At 47.0% G+C, this 24,322-nt stretch overlaps 5 protein-coding genes across 5 annotated transcripts; 3 read left to right on the top strand and 2 right to left on the bottom strand.

Annotated features, from left to right (window-relative positions):
• Nucleotides 1-774: 774 nt before the first annotated feature.
• Nucleotides 775-5,432, top strand: BKA67DRAFT_527695 (P-loop containing nucleoside triphosphate hydrolase protein; the record flags this gene model as incomplete). Its single annotated transcript, XM_046098887.1, has 3 exons — nt 775-1,059; nt 1,138-4,412; nt 4,466-5,432. 3 exons carry the CDS (start codon nt 775-777, stop codon nt 5,430-5,432), a joined length of 4,527 nt encoding a protein of 1,508 aa, XP_045951642.1.
• A 2,596-nt stretch (nt 5,433-8,028) lies between these two features.
• On the top strand, nt 8,029-8,412 carry BKA67DRAFT_542104 (uncharacterized protein; the record flags this gene model as incomplete). Its single annotated transcript, XM_046101046.1, has 1 exon — nt 8,029-8,412. The coding sequence occupies one exon, from the start codon at nt 8,029-8,031 to the stop codon at nt 8,410-8,412; it is 384 nt and encodes a 127-aa protein (XP_045951641.1).
• A 1,230-nt stretch (nt 8,413-9,642) lies between these two features.
• On the bottom strand, nt 9,643-10,867 carry BKA67DRAFT_527427 (PTH-type GPCR protein; the record flags this gene model as incomplete). Its single annotated transcript, XM_046098854.1, has 5 exons — nt 9,643-9,979; nt 10,057-10,430; nt 10,488-10,552; nt 10,612-10,648; nt 10,700-10,867. 5 exons carry the CDS (start codon nt 10,865-10,867, stop codon nt 9,643-9,645), a joined length of 981 nt encoding a protein of 326 aa, XP_045951640.1.
• A 1,772-nt stretch (nt 10,868-12,639) lies between these two features.
• Nucleotides 12,640-14,526, top strand: BKA67DRAFT_596028 (uncharacterized protein; the record flags this gene model as incomplete). Its single annotated transcript, XM_046105248.1, has 2 exons — nt 12,640-12,858; nt 12,913-14,526. The coding sequence occupies 2 exons, from the start codon at nt 12,640-12,642 to the stop codon at nt 14,524-14,526; spliced, it is 1,833 nt and encodes a 610-aa protein (XP_045951639.1).
• Nucleotides 14,527-16,161: 1,635 nt separating this feature from the next.
• On the bottom strand, nt 16,162-17,635 carry BKA67DRAFT_542101 (Alpha/Beta hydrolase protein; the record flags this gene model as incomplete). The annotated part of the gene is made up of 2 exons (XM_046101045.1): nt 16,162-16,226; nt 16,288-17,635. 2 exons carry the CDS (start codon nt 17,633-17,635, stop codon nt 16,162-16,164), a joined length of 1,413 nt encoding a protein of 470 aa, XP_045951638.1.
• Between the last annotated feature and the right edge of the window lie 6,687 nt (nt 17,636-24,322).

Here is a 24,322-nt window from a genome sequence, read left to right as displayed (position 1 = left end):
AAGTTAATAAATAGTAAAACAAGAGCTAATACCAGTTGTGTTACCCCCCGTGTACGTGACTGGAGAATGACTGGAGTATTGATGTACACAGTGTAAAATGTGCCCAAACAGCAAAAGTGAAACTTTGGTGCGTCGTTTGCATTCGTATCAACAGTTGTGTAACGAATTAACTCTTTTAATTGCCCTTGTGAGATAGTAACTTTTGTACTAAGTTTACAAGGGGCTGACACGGCCGCCCTGCTTGATCCTTGATAGGGCAATTAAATTATGCGTGCAACGACAGTATCACAGAATATTAGTTAAAATAACACAGCGACGATGCTGTACCGTGTAGATTACATGTCTACTACGTCATTTCCAGTTATCTTCGATCTAAGAATAGCCAGCTGAAGAAAAGCAATCAAAATAGAAAGGCTTGACCTATAATGTTTGAGCTAAGTCATATTCAAGTAACAAATTCGCTTCGTGGCGTAACTAACCATATCTAGTCGGAACAACTATTCATTGCAAGGTTCAGCAGAGATTCAAAATTGCGGCTCTGATTACGCCACCTCATGGTTGTGTTTCCACCAAAAGACGCCCATCATGCCGGAGTTGTGATAGATTACTAAACCATATTCTTCCTTCTTCTGCTTGGACTTAATACTGGCTCGAGAGCGTTTTTAGCGTTCTATATTTCCGCCGCCAGCGCCTAACGATAAGGACGATAACTTTCATTCTGCCGGCTTTTTCACTTGTCAAGCAAGCACTTCTGATAAAATGGACTTATCATTGATGAGCTCAATCTTTGCTCTTAATTTGACAGTATTGTTGTCAATTGCTGGCATCATTAGAGTTGGATTTTACGTCCGTAAACCCAAGGACCAGTCTGTAACTTATGCAGACTACGATGGAGAAAGTACGTCAGCATCGCAGAAACACTTTAATTCGAGGTTTCCGAAGATATTGTTGGTGTTGCTGTCTATCGCAGGTCTTGGGGTGAATCTTGGCTTGCTCTTAATCGATAGAGCACGGCCGAAAAGCGAAGTCGTGGTAAACTGGCTCACCACCACGACATGGGTAAGAACCTGGATTGGATGCGCCTATTTCAAGATGGCAGAATTCTGATTGGCAATCTAGGTACTTTTAACAATGCAGTCGGTCCTTGTGACGTCTTTACGGATTCCTATCATTGCTTTTGAACTGGGTTTACTCTTGTCATTGTCAAGCCTGGTCCTCGTGGCAGCATCGGTAACCAAGGACCGCAATGCCCTTACTTCTATTATAAGGGATCGCTCCCTAGTCTCGTGTCTAAGGATCAGTGGAATGATTATCCTAATCGGCCAGAGCTTAGGCGCCTTGTGCATTCCGAGACGGCCAGACGTCTTTTGTGATGGTCGACTAGTCGACAGACGTTATACCGAGTCATTTTTGAGTCGTATAACATGGAGCTGGTGCGCAGAGACGTTTCAAAACCGGTCAGAGAAAGATCATCTTAATATACGCGATCTACCAGGACCGAATTGTGTTATCCGAGCAAAGGACACGACTTCGGAATGGCAGGGCTCTGAATCAGGGAGGTCACTCTCAAAATCGATTATATTTTCTCACCGATTCAAATTCGCACAACAGTGGGCTTTGACGATTATAGGCTCACTCCTCGATTTTGCACCACAGTGGTGCGTCCTAAAGTTTCTCCGGATAATTGAGCAAAGAGATATTCGGGGAACACCGGAAGATGATGCATGGCCTTGGGTGATCGGAATTGCTCTTACCATGATGGCACAGTCTTGGACCGAATCATACTCTTCTTGGATTTCATCAGCAGAACTATGCATCCCCGTTCGAACACAACTGTCGTCACTCATCTTTGAGAAGGCTACACGGCGGCAGAAACCCAAAGCTGGGGGGGCTAGCAGTGAAACCCAGGCCGCTCAGAGCAAAAGCACCAAAGAGAAGGAGTTCAGTGCAGATGGAGACAATTTTTCGACTACAAACTTATTTAGTGCCGATGTGCGCCGTGTTTCTGACTTCTGTTCGTTTAACAGGTATCTTCCTGGAAGCCTATGCAAGCTCGCGTTATCTTGGATATTCTTGTTCCACCTCCTCGGGTGGCAGCCTCTGCTCTCTGGACTCTGTGCTATGCTAGCTATCACACCAATTAATGCTCTTTACAGTCGCAAATACGCTGAGGTTCAAGGTCGACTGATGACGGCAAGAGACGAGAAGATGAGGTTTGTGTCCGAGGCACTTTCAGGCCTCCGATTTATCAAGTTTTCGGCTCTTGAACATGAATGGGAGGAAAGAATAAATCGACTTAGGGATATGGAAGTGTCTCGCATCAGTGAGGCATTCTGGTACGACACAGTTCTGAGCGGTTGTTGGATCGCCAGCCCCATTATGCTGGCAACAGTGTGCCTCGGTGTTTATGCATCTATCCATGGCACCCTAAGCCCCTCGGTCGCGTTCGTCAGTCTCGGGGTTTTTGATAGTCTCCAAGTTGCGTTGTCTTTTGTCCCGGAACTTATGACCATGTTCTATGATGCGCGAATTTCCTCAAGACGAATCGACGCCTATCTACAGTGTCCAGGGATTGAAAAATCCACCCAAGCTGCCGAAGAAATCGCTTTCAATAACGCTACGATTGCCTGGCCAGTTGACTCGGGCGACCGACTTTCCGACGTTTTCATGCTCCGAAACGTGACAGTCTGCTTCCCTCAAGGTGAATTGTCGATCATATCAGGTCAAACCGGCGCCGGCAAGAGCCTTATGCTTGCAGCTATCCTCGGAGATGTCGAAGTATTGGCCGGGTCGGTAAGAGTTCCTAAGCAACCAGATTTAAATCGGCCTCAGCTTCAACATGCTATGACTAGACGATGGATCATCCCGAACAGTATCGCATTTGTCGCCCAGACAGCGTGGCTTGAAAATAAAACCATCAAGGAGAATATTCAATTCGGCCTCCCTTATCACGAGGAACGGTACCGTAAAACAATCAGTGTTTGCGCTCTGGAGGCCGACTTGGCTATGATGGAAGACGGTGACAACACAGAGATAGGACCAAACGGTACCAATCTTAGTGGCGGACAAAAGTGTCGAATCGCGATTGCCCGGGCGATATACTCGAGGGCTGGCATCCTCGTTCTCGACGACATCTTTAGTGCCGTTGATGTTCACGTTGGGCGCCAAATCCTTGTGGACTGCCTCAATGGTGAACTTGGTGTTGGAAGAACCAGGATCATAGCGACACACCACATTGAGCTTTGCAGACCCTATGCCCGGTATATTTGCCATCTTTCCGACGGGACTGTCAATGTTATTCCTACAAACACATCTGATCAACTTACCCAGGCTGGTTTCACCTCTTCCAACACAGGCTTTCAGCGTTGGGTACCAAACTACGAGACAGTGGCCCAGAGACCGTCCACAGGACCTCACCCAAAAGCTTTTGTCCAAGAAGAGACTCAGTCACACGGTGCCACAAAAAGGCACGTTTACCTAGCGTTCCTGGAGGCCAGCGGAGGTCGATTAATTTGGTGCTGTATGCTCTCGCTTTATGTACTGGTTCAAGCCCTTATTATAGGCAAGTCATGGTGGCTGAGAACCTGGACAGGATCATACAAGCGAAGCGCTCACGAACTAGACGACCCCGTACGCACCTCCACGATCCCCGCCGCAATGCAACATAACCTATTTGCCGAGAATGTACAAATAACCAGCTTATCAGGCTATAGTTTGAATCTCTACCTCGGCGTATATATTTTGTTGTCCCTTGTGAGTGCGTTTCTGGGCACGGTAAAACTGTACTACATGTTCTTCAGCTCAGTCAAAGCTTCAAAGGAGTTGTTCAGGAAGCTCAATTTCGCTGTTCTTCGAGCTCCTCTACGCTGGCTTGATACGGTACCAAGAGGCAGAGTTCTAAATCGATATACCGCTGATTTTCATAGCATCGATACCCATCTTGCACGTTACTTGGAATTTGGACTATCATCATTCTTCAACATTATCGGCATAATCTTGACTGGTCTTTTTGTCTCCCCAGCCATCTTGGCCTTAGCCACAATCTTAATACTTGCTAGTGTATCCTACGCCAGGTACTACCTCCAATGTGCACGACCTATCAAGCGCCTCGAGAGTGTAATGGGGTCGCCGGTGTTTGAGCATTTCGACTCTACTCTATGCGGTGTCGCCACAATCCGTGCCTTTGCAAAAGTCAACGACTATATCAGACAAATGGATAAGAAACTCGATGACTGGGCAGTGACTACTTGGCACCTAGAGGTCTTCAAAGAGTGGATGGCCTGGCGTATAACGGCCCTTGGCTCGGTGTTCGCCAGTTGTGTCGCTCTTGTCATCTGGTTGAATCCTGATGTGGATGCAGCATTAGCTGGATTTGCACTAGCCTTCTCGTTAGAAATTTCAAAAGCAATACTGTAGGATACTTCAAGCGTTCTGATTCGATCTGATTGCTGACTTCGTAATTTAGGTTAATCGTCGATTGTTATACAAATGTTGAACTGGAGATGAACGCGGTGGAACGTATCGTGGAATTTTCTGAAATCCCGACTGAAAATCTAGGAGGATCAGATGTTCCGGCGGCGTGGCCTTCGGAAGGGCGGATTGAAGTTCAGGACTTGGTTATCAGTTACGCAACAGATACGCAGCCAGTTTTGAAAGGAATATCCTTTAGCATCAATTCGAACGAGCGAATTGGTGTTGTAGGCCGAACTGGAGCAGGTAAATCGACGCTGGCACTGGCTCTTTTCAGGTTTCTGGAGGCTGAGTCTGGCTCTATCATACTTGACGGCATCGATATCGCCAAGATCAGACTGTCTGATCTGCGGTCACGGTTGGCTATCATACCGCAAGACCCGAAGCTGTTCTCTGGTACTTTGAGGTCGAATCTGGATCCTCTTGATCAGTATACTGATGACGAACTGTTTGAGTGCCTCCGCCGGGCGCAGATAAATCCGGAGCATCCGCTAGACGCTACGAGTTCGCCTACCCCTGTTAATGGTAACCTCCACGAGAACAGCAGTGTTTTCGGCAGTCTCTACACCTATGTGTCTGAAAGCGGTTTAAATCTGTCCCAAGGTCAGAGACAGCTTGTTTGCCTTGCGCGCGCGATCGTTGGTAAACCTAAGGTCATGGTGCTTGATGAGGCGACTAGCGCAGTGGACATGACGACCGACACCCTGATCCAAGCTTCCATACGCAAGGAATTTCAAGACTGCACATTGATAGTCATTGCACATCGATTAAGTACAGTTGCCGACTTTGACCGAATCCTGGTCCTGAGCGATGGAAACATGGCGGAGTACGGTACACCGAAAGAGTTGTGGGAACTAGGTAAGGGGGTTGGTGTCTTTAGGGACATGTGTGAAAACAGTGGCGATAAGGACAAACTTAGGGACATATGTTTGAACAAGACATACGCCGCTGATGCGGCCTGAATCATTGTGGGTAGCAGTCAGACGTTTAAGTTAAGCCTGTGTAGACTAGTGGAGTCTGATGCATTGGATTCGTTTACTTCGGTATATACGAACCTTCAAACAAACAACTTGCAACCTGGTGAAGGCGTCAATATCACAATGAGATGGCCAACTTCCGTCATTGTATAGCTTCACAGTGATTTTCAAGTGAAACTCTCCCCGTTCTTTCAATATCGAGCGATCTGCCCCCGATTAAAGGAGGGTTTGGAGCTGAGCACCATAAGCTAGGATTCAACTTAAAGCAGCCAGACAGCATCGCTCATGGGATTGTAACAACACGCGCTATTTTCATGCCGCTTGCGGGGCAGACTACAACTAGCACGCGATTCTTTCCTAGGAAGAAGCTTTTAAGAAACTCACAGTGAGCTTGTATATGATCACCATATTGCAGTGATGGTAGTGCTATGAGAATACTAACTCAGAAGACTTGGTTACGGCACAAGACTCTATGGCTGGGTTGGATCCTTATATTGTGCCAGGTACCCAAGATTCTACCCTGCAGGTGTAATATGTGTGCTCTAACATTTTCAGCTCCAAAAATAACAACGTAGGTACTGTTCTTCTCTTCAACGAGACAAAATTGATCATCACGCTTAAACTCGTAAGCCACATACATATCAAAGCAATCCTAGACTAGTGTATATTTAATGACCAATTGCACCTAGTACATTTAACTAATAAGTGAGTGATCAACCAAGCTCATCATACATGCCAACCTATTGTGCAACAGAGTTTGAAGTGCTTGTTGGCAACAACTCAACGGATATGAGCTGCTTTATTCATTATTTCTTATCAATGAAACAAATTTGACCAACATACGTTTTGCCGATTACTGCGTATGCATGCTACGCCAACGGATAGAGGAGACGGCGATGACATGTAGTGGAGTCATGCACAGAGAATGGCAGGCCAGGGCAGGCAAGACGCGGTCTATCCATTGAACCCCTCCCCCACACACGATGTCGCGTCGATTCCTTGGTATCACAACCGTATTACGATAGGACAGTGGGCAAGAGGGTGAAGAAAAAGGCAGTAAAAAAAGCCAACAGAAAACGTTTAGCGACAGGCGATAGCTGCTACCACGACGGATCACCAGATGAGAAGGCTACTGCCGTAAGCGTCCATGTTGGCTCGAGCGTTGCAGAGGTTGTTTGTTGTTGTAATAAGGGCTCCTGGATTAGCAGTCTGAAGAGGATTTGAGTTGAGTAAACATTGGCGGCAAAGCCAACATACATGCTTTGAAGACGAACCACCATCCGGCGCAGGCGCTCGCCAACGATAGGGCAAAATCAAGGCCTATGGTTGCGGAAAATAAGTAGCTATAGCTTGTGAGGCCTGCCCAGATACTCTGTAGCATTATCCTACGTTCACTCAGCCTTATTGTCATTTCAAAGGTTTTTAGGATTCGCAAGCTCAGGGGGGATGGCACGGGTATCTATATACCGGCAGCTAGAACCGTACACAGCTTTCGAGTTGCGCAACGAACCAACCATATTTGTACATATATACCCTAGAAAATATGGTAGGTAAGTTGTAATGCTTAGGGAGCATACCTGTGTAACCGCCGATAAGAACACATTTCCTAACCCCGCAGCTAGAGTGTCAATTCGTAGGCGTGATAGTTTAAAAGATAAAGGACTAAAAGGGCTAGTATAGCGTAGTTTCTCGTTTTTGACGGACGGGTCTGATGCGATAGGTATAGTGATCTCGGTATGATGTATGTAATAGCAACGGTAACAAGAAGGATTTACGCCTCAACAGGTGAGGCATGCTCCCAGGTTCTAGGTGTCGTGAAACATCAAGTGGCTATGTATGGGGGAAAATAGGTGAGGATCACGCGTGCGAACACCAAAAGCCGGCTTCTGCTCGATATACCAGCAACTTGAATAGATCTACTGAAATAAAAGCGTCATAGAATCAATTGGGACTGAGTTTGGCTGCACAAAGTCTCTAAACTGCTCTTGCAAGTGCGGGAAAAAGACGCCGGGAATAGTGTCAAACTGTGGAGGGACTGATTGCAATGACGGCAGTCTGACCAGATCGAACATTAGAAAGCAATTGGATTACACATGCATTGATCTTCTGAACTGATATTACCAATGTTCGTTCATAGCCTTCACGCGGGGACCGGGCAGGATTCGTCCTGGCAAACGTCGGTGGGGCTGCTTCGACATATCCCCGGTAAGCAGGTTTAGTTTGCCTAAAATCATAACACTCCCTTCCTTTGAGGTTCTCGCCGGAATTCTGGCATAGTCTAGTGTAGTATCCATATACCCACCTAGATTCTCCCTGCACTGGAACCTGTCAGTGCCACCGCAATGACATTCTTCACGTGGCCACTACAATACAGCTTCTTACAATACCTGCGCCTCAAGGTGACGGTTACGCTGCTGCGAGCCATGGATAGCATCACTGGTCACAACAGAACAGGCGCGATAAGGCACTCATTCCCGGCAACGTACACTGTGAAGTTGTCAAGATACCATCGCGCGAGTCTAAACGCTATATCGTAACAAACGTCTATTACCTGTCCGTTTACCCGATTACCGACCTAGCGATGGCACCCGAGGAGAAGAAGGTGCCTCATCCGATCAAAGCCCACCCTTTATGGGCTTTGTATCTGTTTAACAAATGCTATGCGCCTGATCAACAGTCACGAAAATCCCCTGCTGTCTCCCCGTATTACACTGATGCGGAGGAGTTCTCACTGATGACAGCTTTCGTAACTTGCGAAGGGGGTACCCTACGACCTGAAGCCAACCAACTAGCGGAGATGCTCCAAATACAGAAGAATAACTCACAGAATGTGGTGTTTCACGTGTTAGAGGGAGTTCCCCATGGACTTGACAAAGGCGCCGAAGATGGCACACTAGAATGGGTCCGGCGCGAAGAGGCCTATAGCTTGGCAATAAAGCTCTTAAAGGAAGTTTTCGATAGGTAGTCCGAACACGTAATGACAATTAAATAACATTTAAAAACTCATTTACACCCCTAGAAGTGCTCTGCTATAAGCACCTTACATTTACGTTTAGATATTTAAAAGTCCTGAAGATTTTATCGTCCTTAAGCTCCGGTATAAGGACATTATTGTTCCAGGCCATTCAAACCAGGCTTTCAATATTGGAACTTCTACCAAATCCCTATCTGGATGATCTCCTAGGAAGTTATCATCCATAAACATGCCCGTTTCTACAAGATTTGTAACCAAATAATTTCTCATGAAGCCATTGCTTCCAAGTAGGAGTTCGGGCGTGCTATTTGCGTCGAGGCTTTTTAATAGATGCCACCGTATGAAGGTATCTTGAATCATGTTTACTACATATATGCCCTGCTTATGATTATACCATGTTAATTACGACAACGTTTGATACAGCGTTTGATGCGACTTCGCCTTTACGAAGGCTTCAGAGAGCACAGGCCCCCATCGGGTCATTAGTGCTCCAACAAGGCTACTCCGACCATCCTCTCCAGATCCTACTATCGACTAACCTTAGGGCTCCTGATGATGGCTATGGGCCCTAAAGGATATGATACAAGGGTATCTCAGGATGGTCCGGGCCACACTGAGACAGCACTCTCTATACTCTACTGGCCAATTCACTGTAAGGCACTTAAGAGGCTGGCACTTTGAAGAGACTACAAAGCCAACCATACGGAACGTTGCCACAGAATCGCTGCTTTCTGTTTATCGAAACTCTAAGACACATACGAAGGACTGGCATAGGACGCCGAGCCAGAATAACCCAGGCCCGTCCATTTGACGGCAGGTTCATTAGTCGCGCATCAGATCTACAAATGGTGTGAAGTATACATTGGCATCATTTTGCGGCTTGCATATATGGTGCAACGGCCGACAATTTTTCTGCCGAGGCTACTGCTATATCGCGTTGCAAATCAGCGGGTGTATCGGAGTCGGGCACGTCTACGGCGTAGGGCGCTTCTATTCCATGTATGACTGGTAACAAAAGTAGAAGGCTGGTGTAAATAGAGAAGCTAATTATCAAATCTAAATACACATGCGAATTGGCGCGATCAACTTTAAGAAAAGTTATTAACTGAAAATAAGGAATAAAATGTTAACATTAAGTTATTGCTAGAACACAAACGTGTATAGAATTCGAGATGTTCCGCCCTTTCTTTCTACCGTTTAACCCTCTGTAAGAGCTTTCGATTAGTCCTCCGCTCGATGTGGTGCGCTAAAGTTGGACGAAGTTTCACCAAGGTCCCTCAGCCTAATGAAGCTATCTTGTTTACTATGCTTTCTAAAACCTGCACTCCCTGAATTTGCAGGATCGGTGGTCCTCCTGTCTGACCTGTAGCCGGTTTTTTGATTATGTGCTCTGAGGCAGGTAAGAAGTGGCGCAAGTACAGGGAGACTGACACATATGATTGCCAAATTCGGTTCGACTGTTGAGAGGAAATCGGCGTATACCATTGTGCCAGTCAGGTCGTTCTTCAGATCGACACTGAGGAGCGAAACAATCCGGCAAATGCCGAAGACGGAAGTTCTGCAAAAATATTTTAGGACTGTTCATATCTCAAGTTGCAAAAGAGTTTTGGGGGGTTTCGATCTGCTCAAACGTACAAGATTCCGATGAGGAAGACAGCCAGAACTCCCACTTTTGCTCTGGTCTTCATCTGAAGATGCCAAATAGTCCATATAGGTAGGAAAAAGATGATCACATCAGTAATGATGTTGAAAGCTCCAATTGCGATGAAGCTGCCGACTTGGTCGCCACATGTTCCGGGAACGGTGGGATCGTAGGTTGCAGCAAATGGGCGACAAATCAGGAATACTTGGAGGATGTTGCCGATGGACCAGAGTGATACGAAAGCAATTACGACCTTAGTAGCTCGTTTCAGACTGTGGCTGGCGAACATTCGGAGATAGAAGAATAAGACTGAGAGCTTGATCGAACTTATCGCGGTTGCGTATATGAGTTCGTACGCCACGAGGAGCTACCGGTAGCAGTGATAAGCAGCCAAGCCAGCCACGGCCATTTTGCGACTACTTACCCGAAGGATCACGCCAATATTAGCGACCGTTTCTGTGAGGGGATATCCAATGCCCATTGGTAGCCCTAAGAAAGAGCCTATTAGTCCATGTTCGAAAAGTTTGAAAGGGGAGAGGCCGGCGTACACAAGCCCTGGATCACCAGCATGCCTACTCCTTGAGGCTGTGGTTATATTTAGCGGAAAACGTCAAGTTTGGACGTTTGGGTATGTACAGCAGAAATCAAGATGAGGACATCATCCCAGCCCAGACCTGTCTTGAACGCAAGCCTTATGTAGACGCGAAGAGCGACAGCGCAAACCGCTAGGGATGCCAAAATGCAGTTGACAATGAAGTGGGCCTTGACTATTGACAGGACTGGGAATTCCACCACGGCGAGCATTTTGTATCTTCCCAGACGGCGCTAGTACGCCCTCTCGAGATGTATGCGCACTGGAGAAACCTGATAAATATGTTCAACAGAAAGAACGAGTCGTTACACTTGGTGGAATTAAAAGGAGAATGCATCTGAATAACACTACAAATAAATTCGATCAAGAAAAACACTGGTGGGGTGCTTAAAATCCTTAACGGTACCCCCGGCAGTTCATGCATCATCTTATCCATTGATTCTGAGCATCCTTCTAAGGACGATCGGGACTTTAGAGGTTAGACTGGGATTGGAAATCTGGTAGCGAAATGCCGATAGCTATGATCTGATGTTGTGTTATCGTGCTTACACAAGGAATAGGCAAAGCTACCTACGAGTCAACCTTCGACCATTGTCACGATCCTGTACTGTCGAGAAACGAATCTCGGTCCTACTCGCTAGCTACTAGGGAAAGGAGTTTTATTTAACTATTCGCACCAAAATTCTTCTTGTGGCCTCCGATCCACTAGGCACACGAAGCAGATACCTGGGCCCGGGCGGTCGTTATCGTCATTGCCATCGCCGCCGCCGCTGCCTCTCCCTGGCCAGGGTTGCGGCTCTGCCCCCTGTTTCAACTCATTAGATCAGATCAGTCCTATGAACCGATTGAGAAATTAATGAAGGCACCCATGGCCGCGAGCCGTTTTTGTACTGAAGGCGGTCCCGCGATCCCGGGGTTTGGACCAATCAGCTAAGCATCCTGTATGTATGATCTGATAGAAAATTTGATGCGAGGGCTCTTACTGGATGAAAAAATTATCTGTATCAGAATTGTACGATGTCACCTTACATAGTACTTCAAGTCATAATATAATTAGTTTGTAGAGGGCTTAGCTGCACGTATTCCAACGTCAACGACCCCTCAGACCCTGGAGTAAGTCAAGTTGTCTCGCAGACCAGAAATAGTGTATAGGCTAAGTTGGTAATAACAAGCGGGTGTTCTAAGTGTCCAGTTCTTTTTCAGTCGTCTTCGAGTCGTCTGCGAGCCATCTGCTGTGCACTGTTTCTCAGCCGATCTGCACACCAGTGGCGGAAACTGCCCACTAGACAGGACCCCTGGCAGCTTGGCATATCAACCATTCCTTATTTGGCTCTAGACCGAGGCACTAATCCAGGCACCCATGGCGCCGGGCCGCTTCCGCTGAGGCTGCGTCTAAGCTATTTCGGTTCGTGCCTAGTATGGTTAATGCGCTGCTAGCCCAGCCCACATCTACAGGATCAGGACCCGAGTGCGGCGCATGGCGGCAATCAGACAAATCATGTCAGCGCCGACCGTTACTTGACAAGGGGGTTCGAGGTGCAAGCCCACACCTGTCTGTGAAAGGATTGCAAAAGGTGGAGTTTTTTCGCCTGCAAGCAATGGTTCGACATATGGACCCCGCCGATGGATTGCGGGCAATAGTTTGCAAACAAAGTGAACAGGACGGGACGGACGATCGAATGACAGGATCTAATATCTCATATCTTACCCTACGGAACATGAACCAGCCCCAAAATGGTTATATGTGCCGAACGTTGTGATATCTGTCACATGGTTGAAGCAAGGCGTTACACATTGCTGGGTCCAAAGATCGCCGGGTATAAAATTAGCTTATCAGCCTTTGTTCCCTAAATCGATCCGTGATCAACAAGGTGTATTTCGGTCTTCCTTCTTACTAGAGATCAGTTAATAACGTTTCTCCTTGTCATTCCAGTTGGCGTCCTTGCGATCCTTCAGCTTTTGCCAGATTTGTGGCCCATTCGCAATGGCAGAGTTTAACGACCAATTCGACTACATTGTAGTCGGCGGCGGTACTGCAGGTCTTGTCGTGGCCTCGCGGCTGAGCGAGGACCCCCAGGTCAGTGTGCTTGTGCTTGAGGCCGGCCCCGACAACTCCAGCGACCCTTTTGTTTTGACGCCGGGTTTGGTCGCTGCCCAATACGGAAATGACAAATACGACTGGAATTTTATTTCAGAGCCCCAGGTACGCGCAGCGCAGTCAGTGCCTACGCCTGCATATACTCATCGTGAAATATAGCCGAATCTGAACAACCGGAGGGTCAACCAGGCGCGCGGTCGTCAGCTTGGCGGTTCCTCGGCACTCAATTTCAATATGGTGCTGTACCCGTCGCAGGCCAATATTGATGCCTGGGAGCAGCTCGGTAATGAAGGCTGGTCGTACAGTAGTCTCCAGCCTTACTTCAGAAAGTTCGGCAACACCCATGCGCCACCTGTCTCGGCACTAGAGAATTTGGACATGGGGAGGTACCATGACGACTCTCTCAATGGAAGTGGTCCTATTCATGTTTCCTTTGGAGAGGGACTCACCAAGGCATTCAACGGTGCTTGGATGGAAACCTTCAGCGCCCTGGGCCTTCAGAACAACGCGGATCCAAGAACCGGAAAGGCTTTGGGTGCCTTTCAAAACCCGTCCAGTATTGATCCAAGCACCAAGACTAGAAGTTTCGCCGCTACAGCGTACCTGACTTCCGATGTCCGGCAGCGATCAAACCTGACGATCCGTTGCAGCTCCGTGGTCGAAAAGGTTTTGCTAAAGCAGAGAGGGGATACGGTCGTGGCCACCGGGGTGGAGATCCTTATTGATGGACGCACCCAGAGCATCGGAGCCCGTTCCGAAGTTATAGTCGCTGCAGGAGCTCTCCAAACTCCGCAGATCTTGGAACTATCTGGAATCGGCAACGGTCAGCTGCTGAAAGACCACGGCATTCCTGTGGTAATTGACAATCCCAATGTGGGGGAGAATCTGCAGGACCACGCCATTGTCATGCAAAGCTTTGAGGTAGCTGACGGTGTGCCTTCTGGGGACGTGCTTAGGAACCCTGAAGTCCTTAACGCCTTGATACAGCTCTATAGTACTAGCGGTGGAGAAGGCCCCTTAGGACAGAGCACTATAAGCGTGGCGTACAGCCCATGGTCTGACGGCTCTGGCCCGCTATCTGCCCAGGCCAAAAAGGCCTCGCTAGATGCTCACCTCTCTGAGTTCGACCCATTGACATCCGACCAAGCCCGTGCGGTTCGTGCAATCATCGAGGACCCCAGCGAGCCGGCTGTGCAGTATCTCCTCTTCCCTTCCCAAGTCACGGTGAATGATGAACCAGCCCACATGGCCGAGGTCATCACTCCCTCGCGACCGGAAAACTACATCACTGTCATGACGATACTTAATCACCCATTCTCCCGTGGCTCAGTGCACATAACATCGGCTGATGTGCAAAAGAAGCCTTCGTTTGACCCTAAGTTTATGTCTCACCCACTTGATATGCAGGTCCTAGCACAGAATGTCGAGTTCGTGGAGCGGATCGTCTCGACCGAGCCGTTCAAGTCGATTCTGAAGCGTGGTGGTAAGCGAATACCCGAAATTGTCGCTAGCGACCTTGACAAGGCCAAGGAGATTGTCCGCCGCAACCAGATTTCCGTCTTCCATGTGTCGGGCAGCTGTGCCATGTTGCCCAAGGCAAAAGGCGGTGTCGTAAACGAGCGGCTGATTGTTTATGGCACCAGCAATGTTCGTATTGTCGATGCCAGTGTGTTCCCGCTTGAGCCGCTCGGCAACATCCAGACCACGGTGTATGCTGTTGCTGAAAAGGCTGCCGATATGATCAAAGAGGACCGCAAGGCCGCTACTGCTTGAGATATTCATATAGAAAGAGGAGTAACTTTGGAAATATAATATCATTAGATCATGGTACTTATTTCGACTAGACTAGTACAAAATGTCAAGTCATCAACCCAACATAAATACCTAGTTCAGAGCTGAGTTTTGCAAAACGATGGCACAACTGCGATTTTGCTGCCCCCATTCTTTTTGGGTTACTTTTCAACAATGTAGATACCGTATTATCTTGGGGGAGCTTCAGCCTTCCAACAATGCAGTGTTTTACCATGCATTGCCCCATGACTAATACAATACCATTGTGATTATTCACTAAAGCGGTGGGCACCATTACCGGTCAACCTACGTGCAACCCGGTAACAACAGGATCACTCGATAAGATCTCTCTCCGAATCTTTGATCAGCACACGGAGCCCTTCGCGTGCAGACACTTATGGATAACTGCTACAAAACCAACTGTTTTGAGGTGGAGCGCGGTCACAGTGACGATTTACAGTCATAAGAACACTCAAGATTTTGAAGAATCTAATTGACACTACAGCTAACCAGCAGCCCATAATTTCACCACAAACGGGCACGTTGAGGCGACAGGTATAATATAATAAATTATATGCCGCGATGGCTCCACTGGGTGTGTGAGAAACTCCGCCAATATTTGAACCTCAATTCTGCTCTGAATGTGCACAACCAAGATCCTGCTAAATTAAATACGGATTGCCCCTGCATCGTGTTCCTGAAGATGTGATAAGTATCGAGGCTCCTTGACTCATTCCACAGGCACTGTTACAATCGACTTGCTCCAAGCGATTACCGGTACATCCTGTCAGAAGGTGTATATAATATTGCGATACGCGCTAATGGCTATTGTCTAGGTTCCACCAGATCTCATAACCACATGGTGTGTGCAAGATCCTGCAGACCTCACACGTTGGCACCGTGACAGAAAGCTCAATGGAGAACCAGTTGTTTCCAATATTCATAACGCAGGTCGCGACTCCGAGCTTTTCGTTCCCACCGGCTCTCGTATAAGTGCATCTGGAGGAGGGATAATCAGATGTCTTCAAAGGACTAACGGAAGTTGCCTGGGGCCGTGAGCTAGCAGATTACGGCAGGGACGTGCATAGGCTGGAGGCTATCGCCGACATAATTAAAAAGTAGGTTTTACTCAATGTGGGACTATGACTAGCACGGAGTCTACAAATAGTAAACTTTTGACTTGGATAGGCCGTAATCTCTTGGAGGGACTGACAGACCACACGGGATTACTTTCGTGCCTTTCTTGGCTTCACCAAGGTAGTATTGGCCAAGACTTTGGACAAGGGCGACCTGGACGCCCTGCGTCAGGTAGCGATATCGTGCATAAGAGCCGGTGATCACAGTCCCTTTTTAATGACATCGAACATGAATGGCCGCACCCCAGTCTTTACCAAATACTTATGAGGAGATTTGGATACCTTGATATCTAGTATGCGTTGGTAGTAGGTATTTATTGGCAAGACACCAGTGTTCTCGCCATGTCTCAACTCAAGTGTCAAGTCGTGCCACTACACTGCGTTTGAACCTGGATGGATTGCCCGCGCTTCCAAAAGTGTAGGTAAAGCAGCTGAAAAGAAACCTTTCAAATCGAGATTCCTCCAGGCATTAGCTGTACCTCTAAGTGGACGTGATGGCTCTCTTCTGAATAGTCTGGTTGAATACTTGCAATGATAGCTCTGGCTCTGTTCAGATATGTTTAACACCCATCAGTCACCAATTATTCAGAGCGACATAACGACTTACGGTAAAATGGTATTTGATGGCCAGCGTCATAGACCTGCAACCAGCTCAGGTTATCCACAGTCTTGAACAGTCCCTTTTCCACGCCGTTAACAGTATAAGGTATCAACTCAGCAGAATTAAACCCGGTCTGTCCATCCCACTCGAGCGCATTAGCGGCCTGGTAGTTACCCAGGTAGTTGCAGGTGTAATCAGCATCACCAGCCCAAAGCAGCACTTGTACACCTGTTGCAAGGATCTCACCCAGCGTGGGCAGCATAGAGCGCGCCCCGTCGCCGGTCACACCGAAGCCCGCAGAAATGCACTGCGTGTAGTTATTCTGCGCTCCAATGGCGGCCTGAATGTCGGACCTGTACAAGTAGGCCCGGAAGTTGGGCGGAGGCTGTCCTGGGTCGCTGCTTGAATTGGCGCGCACGTCGTACGTGGAGAAGTTTGGGGCAACCTCACGGACAGCGGAACTGATGGAACACGAGCTTGAAGCCGCAGTGCAGGCCGCGTTGGTCTGAAGGAGGGTGCAGTTCTGCACTGCCGGCGTGCACACTTCGTCCAGCTCCACCTGCAGCTGGGCGGCATAGGTGCTGTTGATGAGTTGTCTGTACTTGTTGCGTAGGCCGAAGTCTATGTAGGCCTGTTCACTGACGACCTCATCAAACCAGCCGTTATTGATGCCTAGCGCGACCAAGTCGATCTTGGTACCAGAGATAGTGCCATTCTCAATCTCGCCGTTCTTCTCCTGGATGTAACGCGAGAACTCAGGGCCATACATACCGCCGTAACTCTCAGTGAAGATGGCAAAGTCTCGAGACTCGTACTGAGGGAACTCTGAAAAGAATGCCTGGAGCAGGATCCACACGTAAGGAGCAGCCGTCCATGTCGAGTTAACCGCGTTGGTGCCATACGAGAAACCCACCCCAATAGGCTGGTCGATGTACAGCATATTGGCCACGTTGTTCCAGCTGTTCTTGTTCAGCGTGGGCTCCGTCGCATCACCGACGAACTCGCACGGTCCGTCCTCGCGGAAAACTGCTTGCATAGAACTGCATCCGGGGCCGCCGTTGAACCAGGCTACGACGGGATCTGTCTGAGGGTTGTTGCGTGACTCGAAGAACCAGAACCACATGTTCATGTTCTCGCCCGTCTGCACGTAGCCCGAGTACGTGTTAACCCCGGGCGTCGTCTCGCAGATGCCAGAGTTTTTGACGTACGAGACGGTCGAGTTGGTGTCGTGATGCACGAACACATTGTATGTGACACCACTTCGTTCCTCGAAATGCCGCCTGTTGGCTGCGAGCACAGGAGCAAAGTTGGCCAGCACCAAGAGGGACAAGGTCTCCACCGGTAGTATCCACATTATTTTGCACTTCTCCAAGTATATAGAACGGGAAGAGTGGGTGAGACGACGCCAAGTAGGACAGCTTTAAAGATGGAGATGATGGTGAGACACGGAAACACGAACTTAAAATCTAACGGGCCTGACATGTCGAGTTCTTATAGCCGTACAAATGGATACTAGTCGACGCAAATTATGAGACTAGCAAGCAGCTTCAGTAACAGTCTCCAATTTTGCTCAGTCTTCGGTATACATGTCGGGTAGGACCCGTGATTGACCCTGCTGTCGAACAAGCTCAGGGGTTACACTGAGAGTTTTATGTGGGCCTTTCCATCCGTACCTTGCATGCCAGCACTGTGCCATTCCGGGTGAAAATGGTGACATGTTACAATGCACGCAATGCATGCGTTGCAGAGGTTTTCTTTTATTTCTTTTTTCATGTTCCAGTTTCTTTTTCAAACAAGATACATTCAAAAAGAATGAATGCCGACAAGACTCGGTGTAGCGAATTTCCCGTGCAGATTTATCACATCAGCATCTTGAGATATGTGGTGGACTTCGTCAATTTGTGAGACTGAATGAACAAGCCCCTCGACATGCACGATGTCGATTATACACTCGAGTATGAACTCCCAATTGAAAAGGGTTGTGTTGCCTAAAACCATGGTTTTAGCTTGCCCACTCACTGCATTCCACCAAACGATTATACTACCGTACAGGTAAAAAGAAATTCCACTTTCCTTCTGGCAAACTGAGTATGGCATTGGCCAAGGCCCTATGATAATTGAGATTCAAGTGTTTGCAGATTGTTGGGGAAGGGAAGAAGTGTGATGGTGTTGAGGTGTAGTATTGATGCCAAGCCTTGGATAAAAACAGTGGTGGATATGTCCCCGTGAGTTTTCCTTCTATTATGCAGAGCTCCCAGACCAGAATAATCAGAAGGACTATATTGAAGAAGGGGGGGTGGGGGCTTTTTCGATTGTGTTATTGCCCATTGTAATCGGTTGTGGAGACCGTTCTAGATACGACAGATATGCACGATATACACAAACTAACAAGTGGATATGACATGTGATGTCAACTACCCAATGACAATCTAAACCGATACCGAGACTTGTCAAGATTTGAGAGACTCAGATATCTCCGTCAACTCGAATACAAATTACGTATTATGGGGTGAGGAGTTCTACTCGGAAAGGAGGCGCTGATATTCTGGCGATCTTAACCAAAAATGTTTTTATTTTTAAAAAATCTTTTTACAATAATGGATGCATGCTGTAAGCGAAGTTCTTAGCTCCATTCGCTATCGCACCATAAGCCGGGTGTATGGCGGAATTTGGAGTATTGCACAACGTTACGTTGTGCAGCCCGAGACAACCCGCTCAGAATTCTTTCGTTGCCTGACAATAATCTGTATTGTGCTAGACTAGTCGGACCCCGCAATTCGTCTTTTAGCACAGGGCAGGAGCTGCAAGCAGGAGAATGTACACTGCTCCACTCTATAGATGCTTCCAAGGTCAAACTTAAGCACGGTAACGAATTAAGGAAATATCGAAAATTTCTCTAAATATCGAAGTCGTATAAACACACCAAAGCTGAACTAAACTTGATATACCACACTTGAAATTTTGTTATGTGGTATGAAAAGCGTTCACGGAAAATGTCCCCTTTGGTGGAAAGCGCGAGAGAAGCGTGCATTCTCCCACTCGCAGCTCCTGAGGGTCGTGATGGTACAGTGGGCATAGGAGAAATCTGGTCTAAGTTATTGCACCATATCCCAACGCTATAGTCTAGAAATCCCTGTAGATAGCCCCGCAATTATTCAAAATTCCACGGTCAGATTCCGCTTTCCACTTGAGTCAAGCATACTGCGTGGACCAGGACTGAATATCGTAGATGATCATAGCAGAAATTATGTCTTACGAAACGGTCCATAGATGGAAATTAGTTGCATGCTTACATGGTAGAATGGGTTGTAGTCGGATTGAAATACTGTAACATCGATGTACGGCGATCAATTGTAGACATGCAGACCCACTTGTTCACGTTATGAGATATCGCTATCACTACCGAGAAGGTGGCTTGTGGGGGGGGGGGGGGGGGGGGGGCGCAGCTCTGAATGCAACAAATGATATATATGCTTGAATTAACCCATTTTCTGTTTCTTTTTCTTCTCTTGGTCTTTCTACCCCAATAGATGTCTGATTATGATTAGGGCCGGCGTGACGATGTCGACTTCAAAGTTTCGGTCCAGGCCCGAACAGACATAGGTGCTACTCATGGACTCTAGCCTCGGCAACTAGGATTTTAGGTCCAGCGATCGGATTAATTGGCGGTGGGACTCTTGCCGCTGTTTCCGTCGCTCCTCAGACTTCGGATAGGCAAGTTGTTTGACCAAATCCGAGGATGACCGCACGTGGGTCACGATCTGTGAGGATGCTGTATTACTGTCTACGCGGTACTAGGCCTCCGCATTTATATCGAAAAAAAAAAGGATGCCCTGCTTCAGAGGATCCACGTCGAAATGAATGATCTTAGCTTCGGGGTTAGGCCAGCAGAGCGTGTTGACCCAGGGCACGTAGCAGTCGACGACAAGCAGCAGATCTGCTGCTTTAGTGCTATCTTGGACAACTTATGCCATGCCCGCCCGGCGGGGTGATCTGCAGGGAAACACATGTCACAGCCTCCGGTATCTAGCACCTTCAGTCGTTGAACGAGGTCAGCCAGTTCCACGAAGACTTTTGGGGTGGCATGCTTTTTTCCGCTTAGCCCATGATATCTAGTAGTCTGGCCGCTTCAATCAGCGGCCAGGCAACAAATGCAACAGCATCGGAGGGAAGGGCCGAAACTTGGACTAGGCTTTACTACTTGGGCTTGAGGCTGTAGGGCTCAGTTATTTCCTCCATAACATCACGAGCGCCCATCAGGTACACCAGACCCCTAGATTCGCTCATAGCGAACTGTAAAGCCTCTCAGACTATCGACTTCACGTTCTTGCCAGTCTCAATCTCGCCGATATATCGGCAATACTGCGCAACTTTCTAATTTTGATTGGGAACATCCTACAGCCAGGAAATTCAAAGTTAGCCTAGGTTAGTTATACGTTATTATGAGGTGGAGAACAAAGAGCTTTGCTGGTACTTTACATGCATTCAGTGTGGGAGCCAGTCAGCTCGCCCGTGATTGTGTAAGGAGACAAGCTAGCAAAAATGAGCACAGGGACTCTTCCAGTGGATGCATCGTGAATAACTGCTTCCATACCCGATATACCAACGTCGACATATACGATAACACATTGAGGCTCATTTAGTGACACGCGCATAACCATCAGCCGTGGATAGCACGACCATTTCGTTTGGGCACGTGAAACTTTTGGGAAAGTCTCAGAGTGATCTTGTTGGTCCTTGCCCATAACCTCCAAGATGCTTTGATGATCAGATCCAATGGTCAACAAAACAGTTCTTGACCCTGACCTGTTCTTTCAATTTACCTCCTGTACTTAATTCGTTCGGCATTCAAAACTCTAGAATAAATCACCTCAGCCAGGGTCTTAAAGAAAGCGAATGATGTCGTATGCCTAAGAGTTCTAGTCAGTATGCCTAGACATCTCGAAGAAATGGCTCCCGAAAGATGATTGACATACATTTTGGTTTGCAGATAACAGCCTGTCGGTCAATGCGACGTTTCTTTTCGTCTCTTATTTACAATTCTGTAACTTTCTTCACTTCTCCGATGCTACCTATTCCGAACTACGTCGACATATTATATATAAATGCAGGTCTAGCTCGTACTGGGAGCTTGTTCGTTAGGAGTTGACCAATCGGGATTCACCCAAATCACAGGGATATTAAAGTATGACATTCTTTCTTTTCTTTCAAAGAGGTCACAGCGTACTTACGATACCACATTTAGTGTATGTCAGGCATATGTTTCCAAATACAGTGGACAAGAAGTCACGCGAAGGAGAGACTTGTGTAGTGAAAGTTGTCAACACTCAAAGCTTTCAAGCGGCTTGTTTGATACAAAGGGAGAATAGCGATTCAACCCAAGAGAATAACGTTTATGCATATGTATCCACGACTGCTCAGGAAGGGTGATATAATAACATCTTGAGGGTGGAGCACCAGGCGGGAATGGCTATATGCTCAAGTGAATGAAGTGGCACCTACTGAATGCACCGGCCGCAACCTCTCATCGACCCCTGCCAATGAGACTGATAAGTTTACATGAGGGCAAAGGGGTCTCATCATGTATCCTTGTAAATCGGTCTGAAAATCTGCATCTGTCTTTGAGAACGATGTGCGCTATATAACAGTTGTTTGATTAGATGACACACCAAGCCCTACGTGATCCTTCGAAAATCCTTGGAAGTTCGTGAGGTCCATCTAACCTAGATGACATTCAACCGTGGGACCCTGAAAGCCAACGCGTCGACAAACCTCAGTAAGACTAGTCTAGCTCGACACTTTTTTTTCTTTGGCACAGTCATGTGCATTGTGTGAACTAGAACACATTTAACAACATAAATTTGTGTGAGGCATTTTTAAGAGCATCTGATTGGCTTCGGAAACTGTCAGTGCGGAACGTTTGCTTACTTTTGCATCCAGCAGATTTCAGCAGGGCGAAGCACAGCCCCAATTGAAAAATTGATGTTGAGGTCGGATCTGAAGTACCAAGCACTCTTGCATTTCACAAGTTCGCCGACACGATGGAAGTTTTGGTGCAGTCGCCAGTGGCGTCACCCTTGATGCAGAGAGAAGACCTTCGGAGCAGGAACTGCAGTTGATTAAGCAACCGAAGGGTTCAAATGGATTTCGAAAGCGTTCAACTATTTCCGGATTCAAACCTCTAAATCTGAGAAATTCATGGCGGAAGCATTGAGAAACTCAAAATGGGTTATCCGTGACAGGAAGAAGTTCCTAGAATTAATTCACGAAGTGGGAATTCTCATTGACAGTCCTCCAAACATCACCACAGAGTTTTCCAACAACACGAGTCTCGTAAAGACACTCCAAACACGAATCGGCAGAATAACAGACTCTATGCGCTTTGTATGACCGCAACTGTTTGTAAAGACCTACATCCTGGCATTGCGGATGCGGCATCATGTCAGGTCGATTGCCTCTCAACGATATTGGGATAGCGAAGAGATATTTCAGACTGGAACGCCTTAATTGGGAGTGAAGAAGAAAGCGCCACGATTTTTTTCGATCTCGAAGATCTTACGATTACAGAACTAAAACATTCGGTGGTGAGATCGAGGTAAGAAATTGCTGTTCTGAGACGGTCGATCGACCAAAAAACGAGAAACAAGGGAATATCGCCTTTTCGAACAAATAGCACCAATATTAAAAAGGAGCACCACTTCAAAATAATCAGGATAATCGTTGTGTTCAGCATATCATTTCTCTTGATTAGCTACATTATTGTTTGTGGTTGAAATCTCCTGGCTCATATTGCCATCGATACTAATATTGATCTAGTTATACTCAAACAAGATAAATTCGAGTAGTGTTGATTATAAAGTCGTTGGTGATTCTTGCTAGTGTCGATTGTTTCAGCAGCCAGTTTCACGTTCGCGTTGTAAAAATGCATTTTCATGCTGGCTAGATTGCCGAGTTTCAACCAAATATTGACGAACCGTGAACAAAACATGCTTGAGGCAACAACCGAAATAGCAACAATAAGTTATGCTCGCGTAGTATGTCAGTTCGAGAAGGATCATGAGAAAGTCATGTTTGTGCCATTGGTAAACCACTCGGTATTTGATAGTGCCATGGATGTAATGTACGATATGAGCGATGGCATATATTCTGATCGATTTCGTATATTTATGCTTCACGGACCACTCGACTCACTGCTCGGCGGTGCAGGTGGCTCGACATCGGTACCCAGTTTAACCTAAATGGTTCGTTGACTTACTGTATTGTTACCAGAGAGGTCTCCATAATCACTATTCATGTCACACAGTCGTCGATTTAAAAAGAGGTACCGTAGCTCTATACAAGTCTAAGATCTACGTGTTGGTCAAATAAACAAGAGTTACGTTTTATAAAGAATCTTGATTGACACTTATGTTGTTGCAAAGATTTAATGGTTTCACCTAATGAGTGTAATATGTAACTCTGCTCTATCTTGGCAGACCTGGGGTACGGAAAAACAAAAACTCCCAACTGCTTGAACAGGTTTTAAAAAAATAACGCTAGGAATAATGTTAACATGTAGAGGGACTAGTCGCCATCAAGGGCGACCTAAAAGCACGGACCCTGGTATAAGTTTATATAAACATCCATACGCTGTTCACATCTGTCATCAGAACTGTCGATTCAATTTCAAGTATTAAACTCTCGGTAACAACAGGAGCTTCGTCAATCTGTGTGCGTGCCAAGTATGCATGCTCAACAATAGGAAACTGAGTATTCCAAATCAAACCAAGAAATCCTTGAAATGCTCAAGATAAATTCTCAACTGTATCCAGAGCTCGCCAATAGCGTGCTTATTATCGAATTGATCATTAGGGGTGAAGTATTATCAAGATTCCGGAACTTTCTTCACAAATAACCTGAAATCAAACCCATGATTTCATTTCTCATGTAGATTTAATCAAAGCAAAACATAACCGGGCCCAACCGACGTCTTGAAGCGGTGAATTATCAAACTTCTATTCCCAAGTGATTGTACCTTTTATTTATTCCTGACAGCGTCGTC

This window comes from Truncatella angustata (assembly GCF_020726525.1).
Source record: "Truncatella angustata strain MPI-SDFR-AT-0073 chromosome Unknown BKA67scaffold_12, whole genome shotgun sequence".
NCBI classification, from domain to species: domain Eukaryota; kingdom Fungi; phylum Ascomycota; class Sordariomycetes; order Amphisphaeriales; family Sporocadaceae; genus Truncatella; species Truncatella angustata.
Note: the sequence above shows the minus strand (reverse complement) of the source record. Positions and strands in the feature narration are given on the sequence as shown.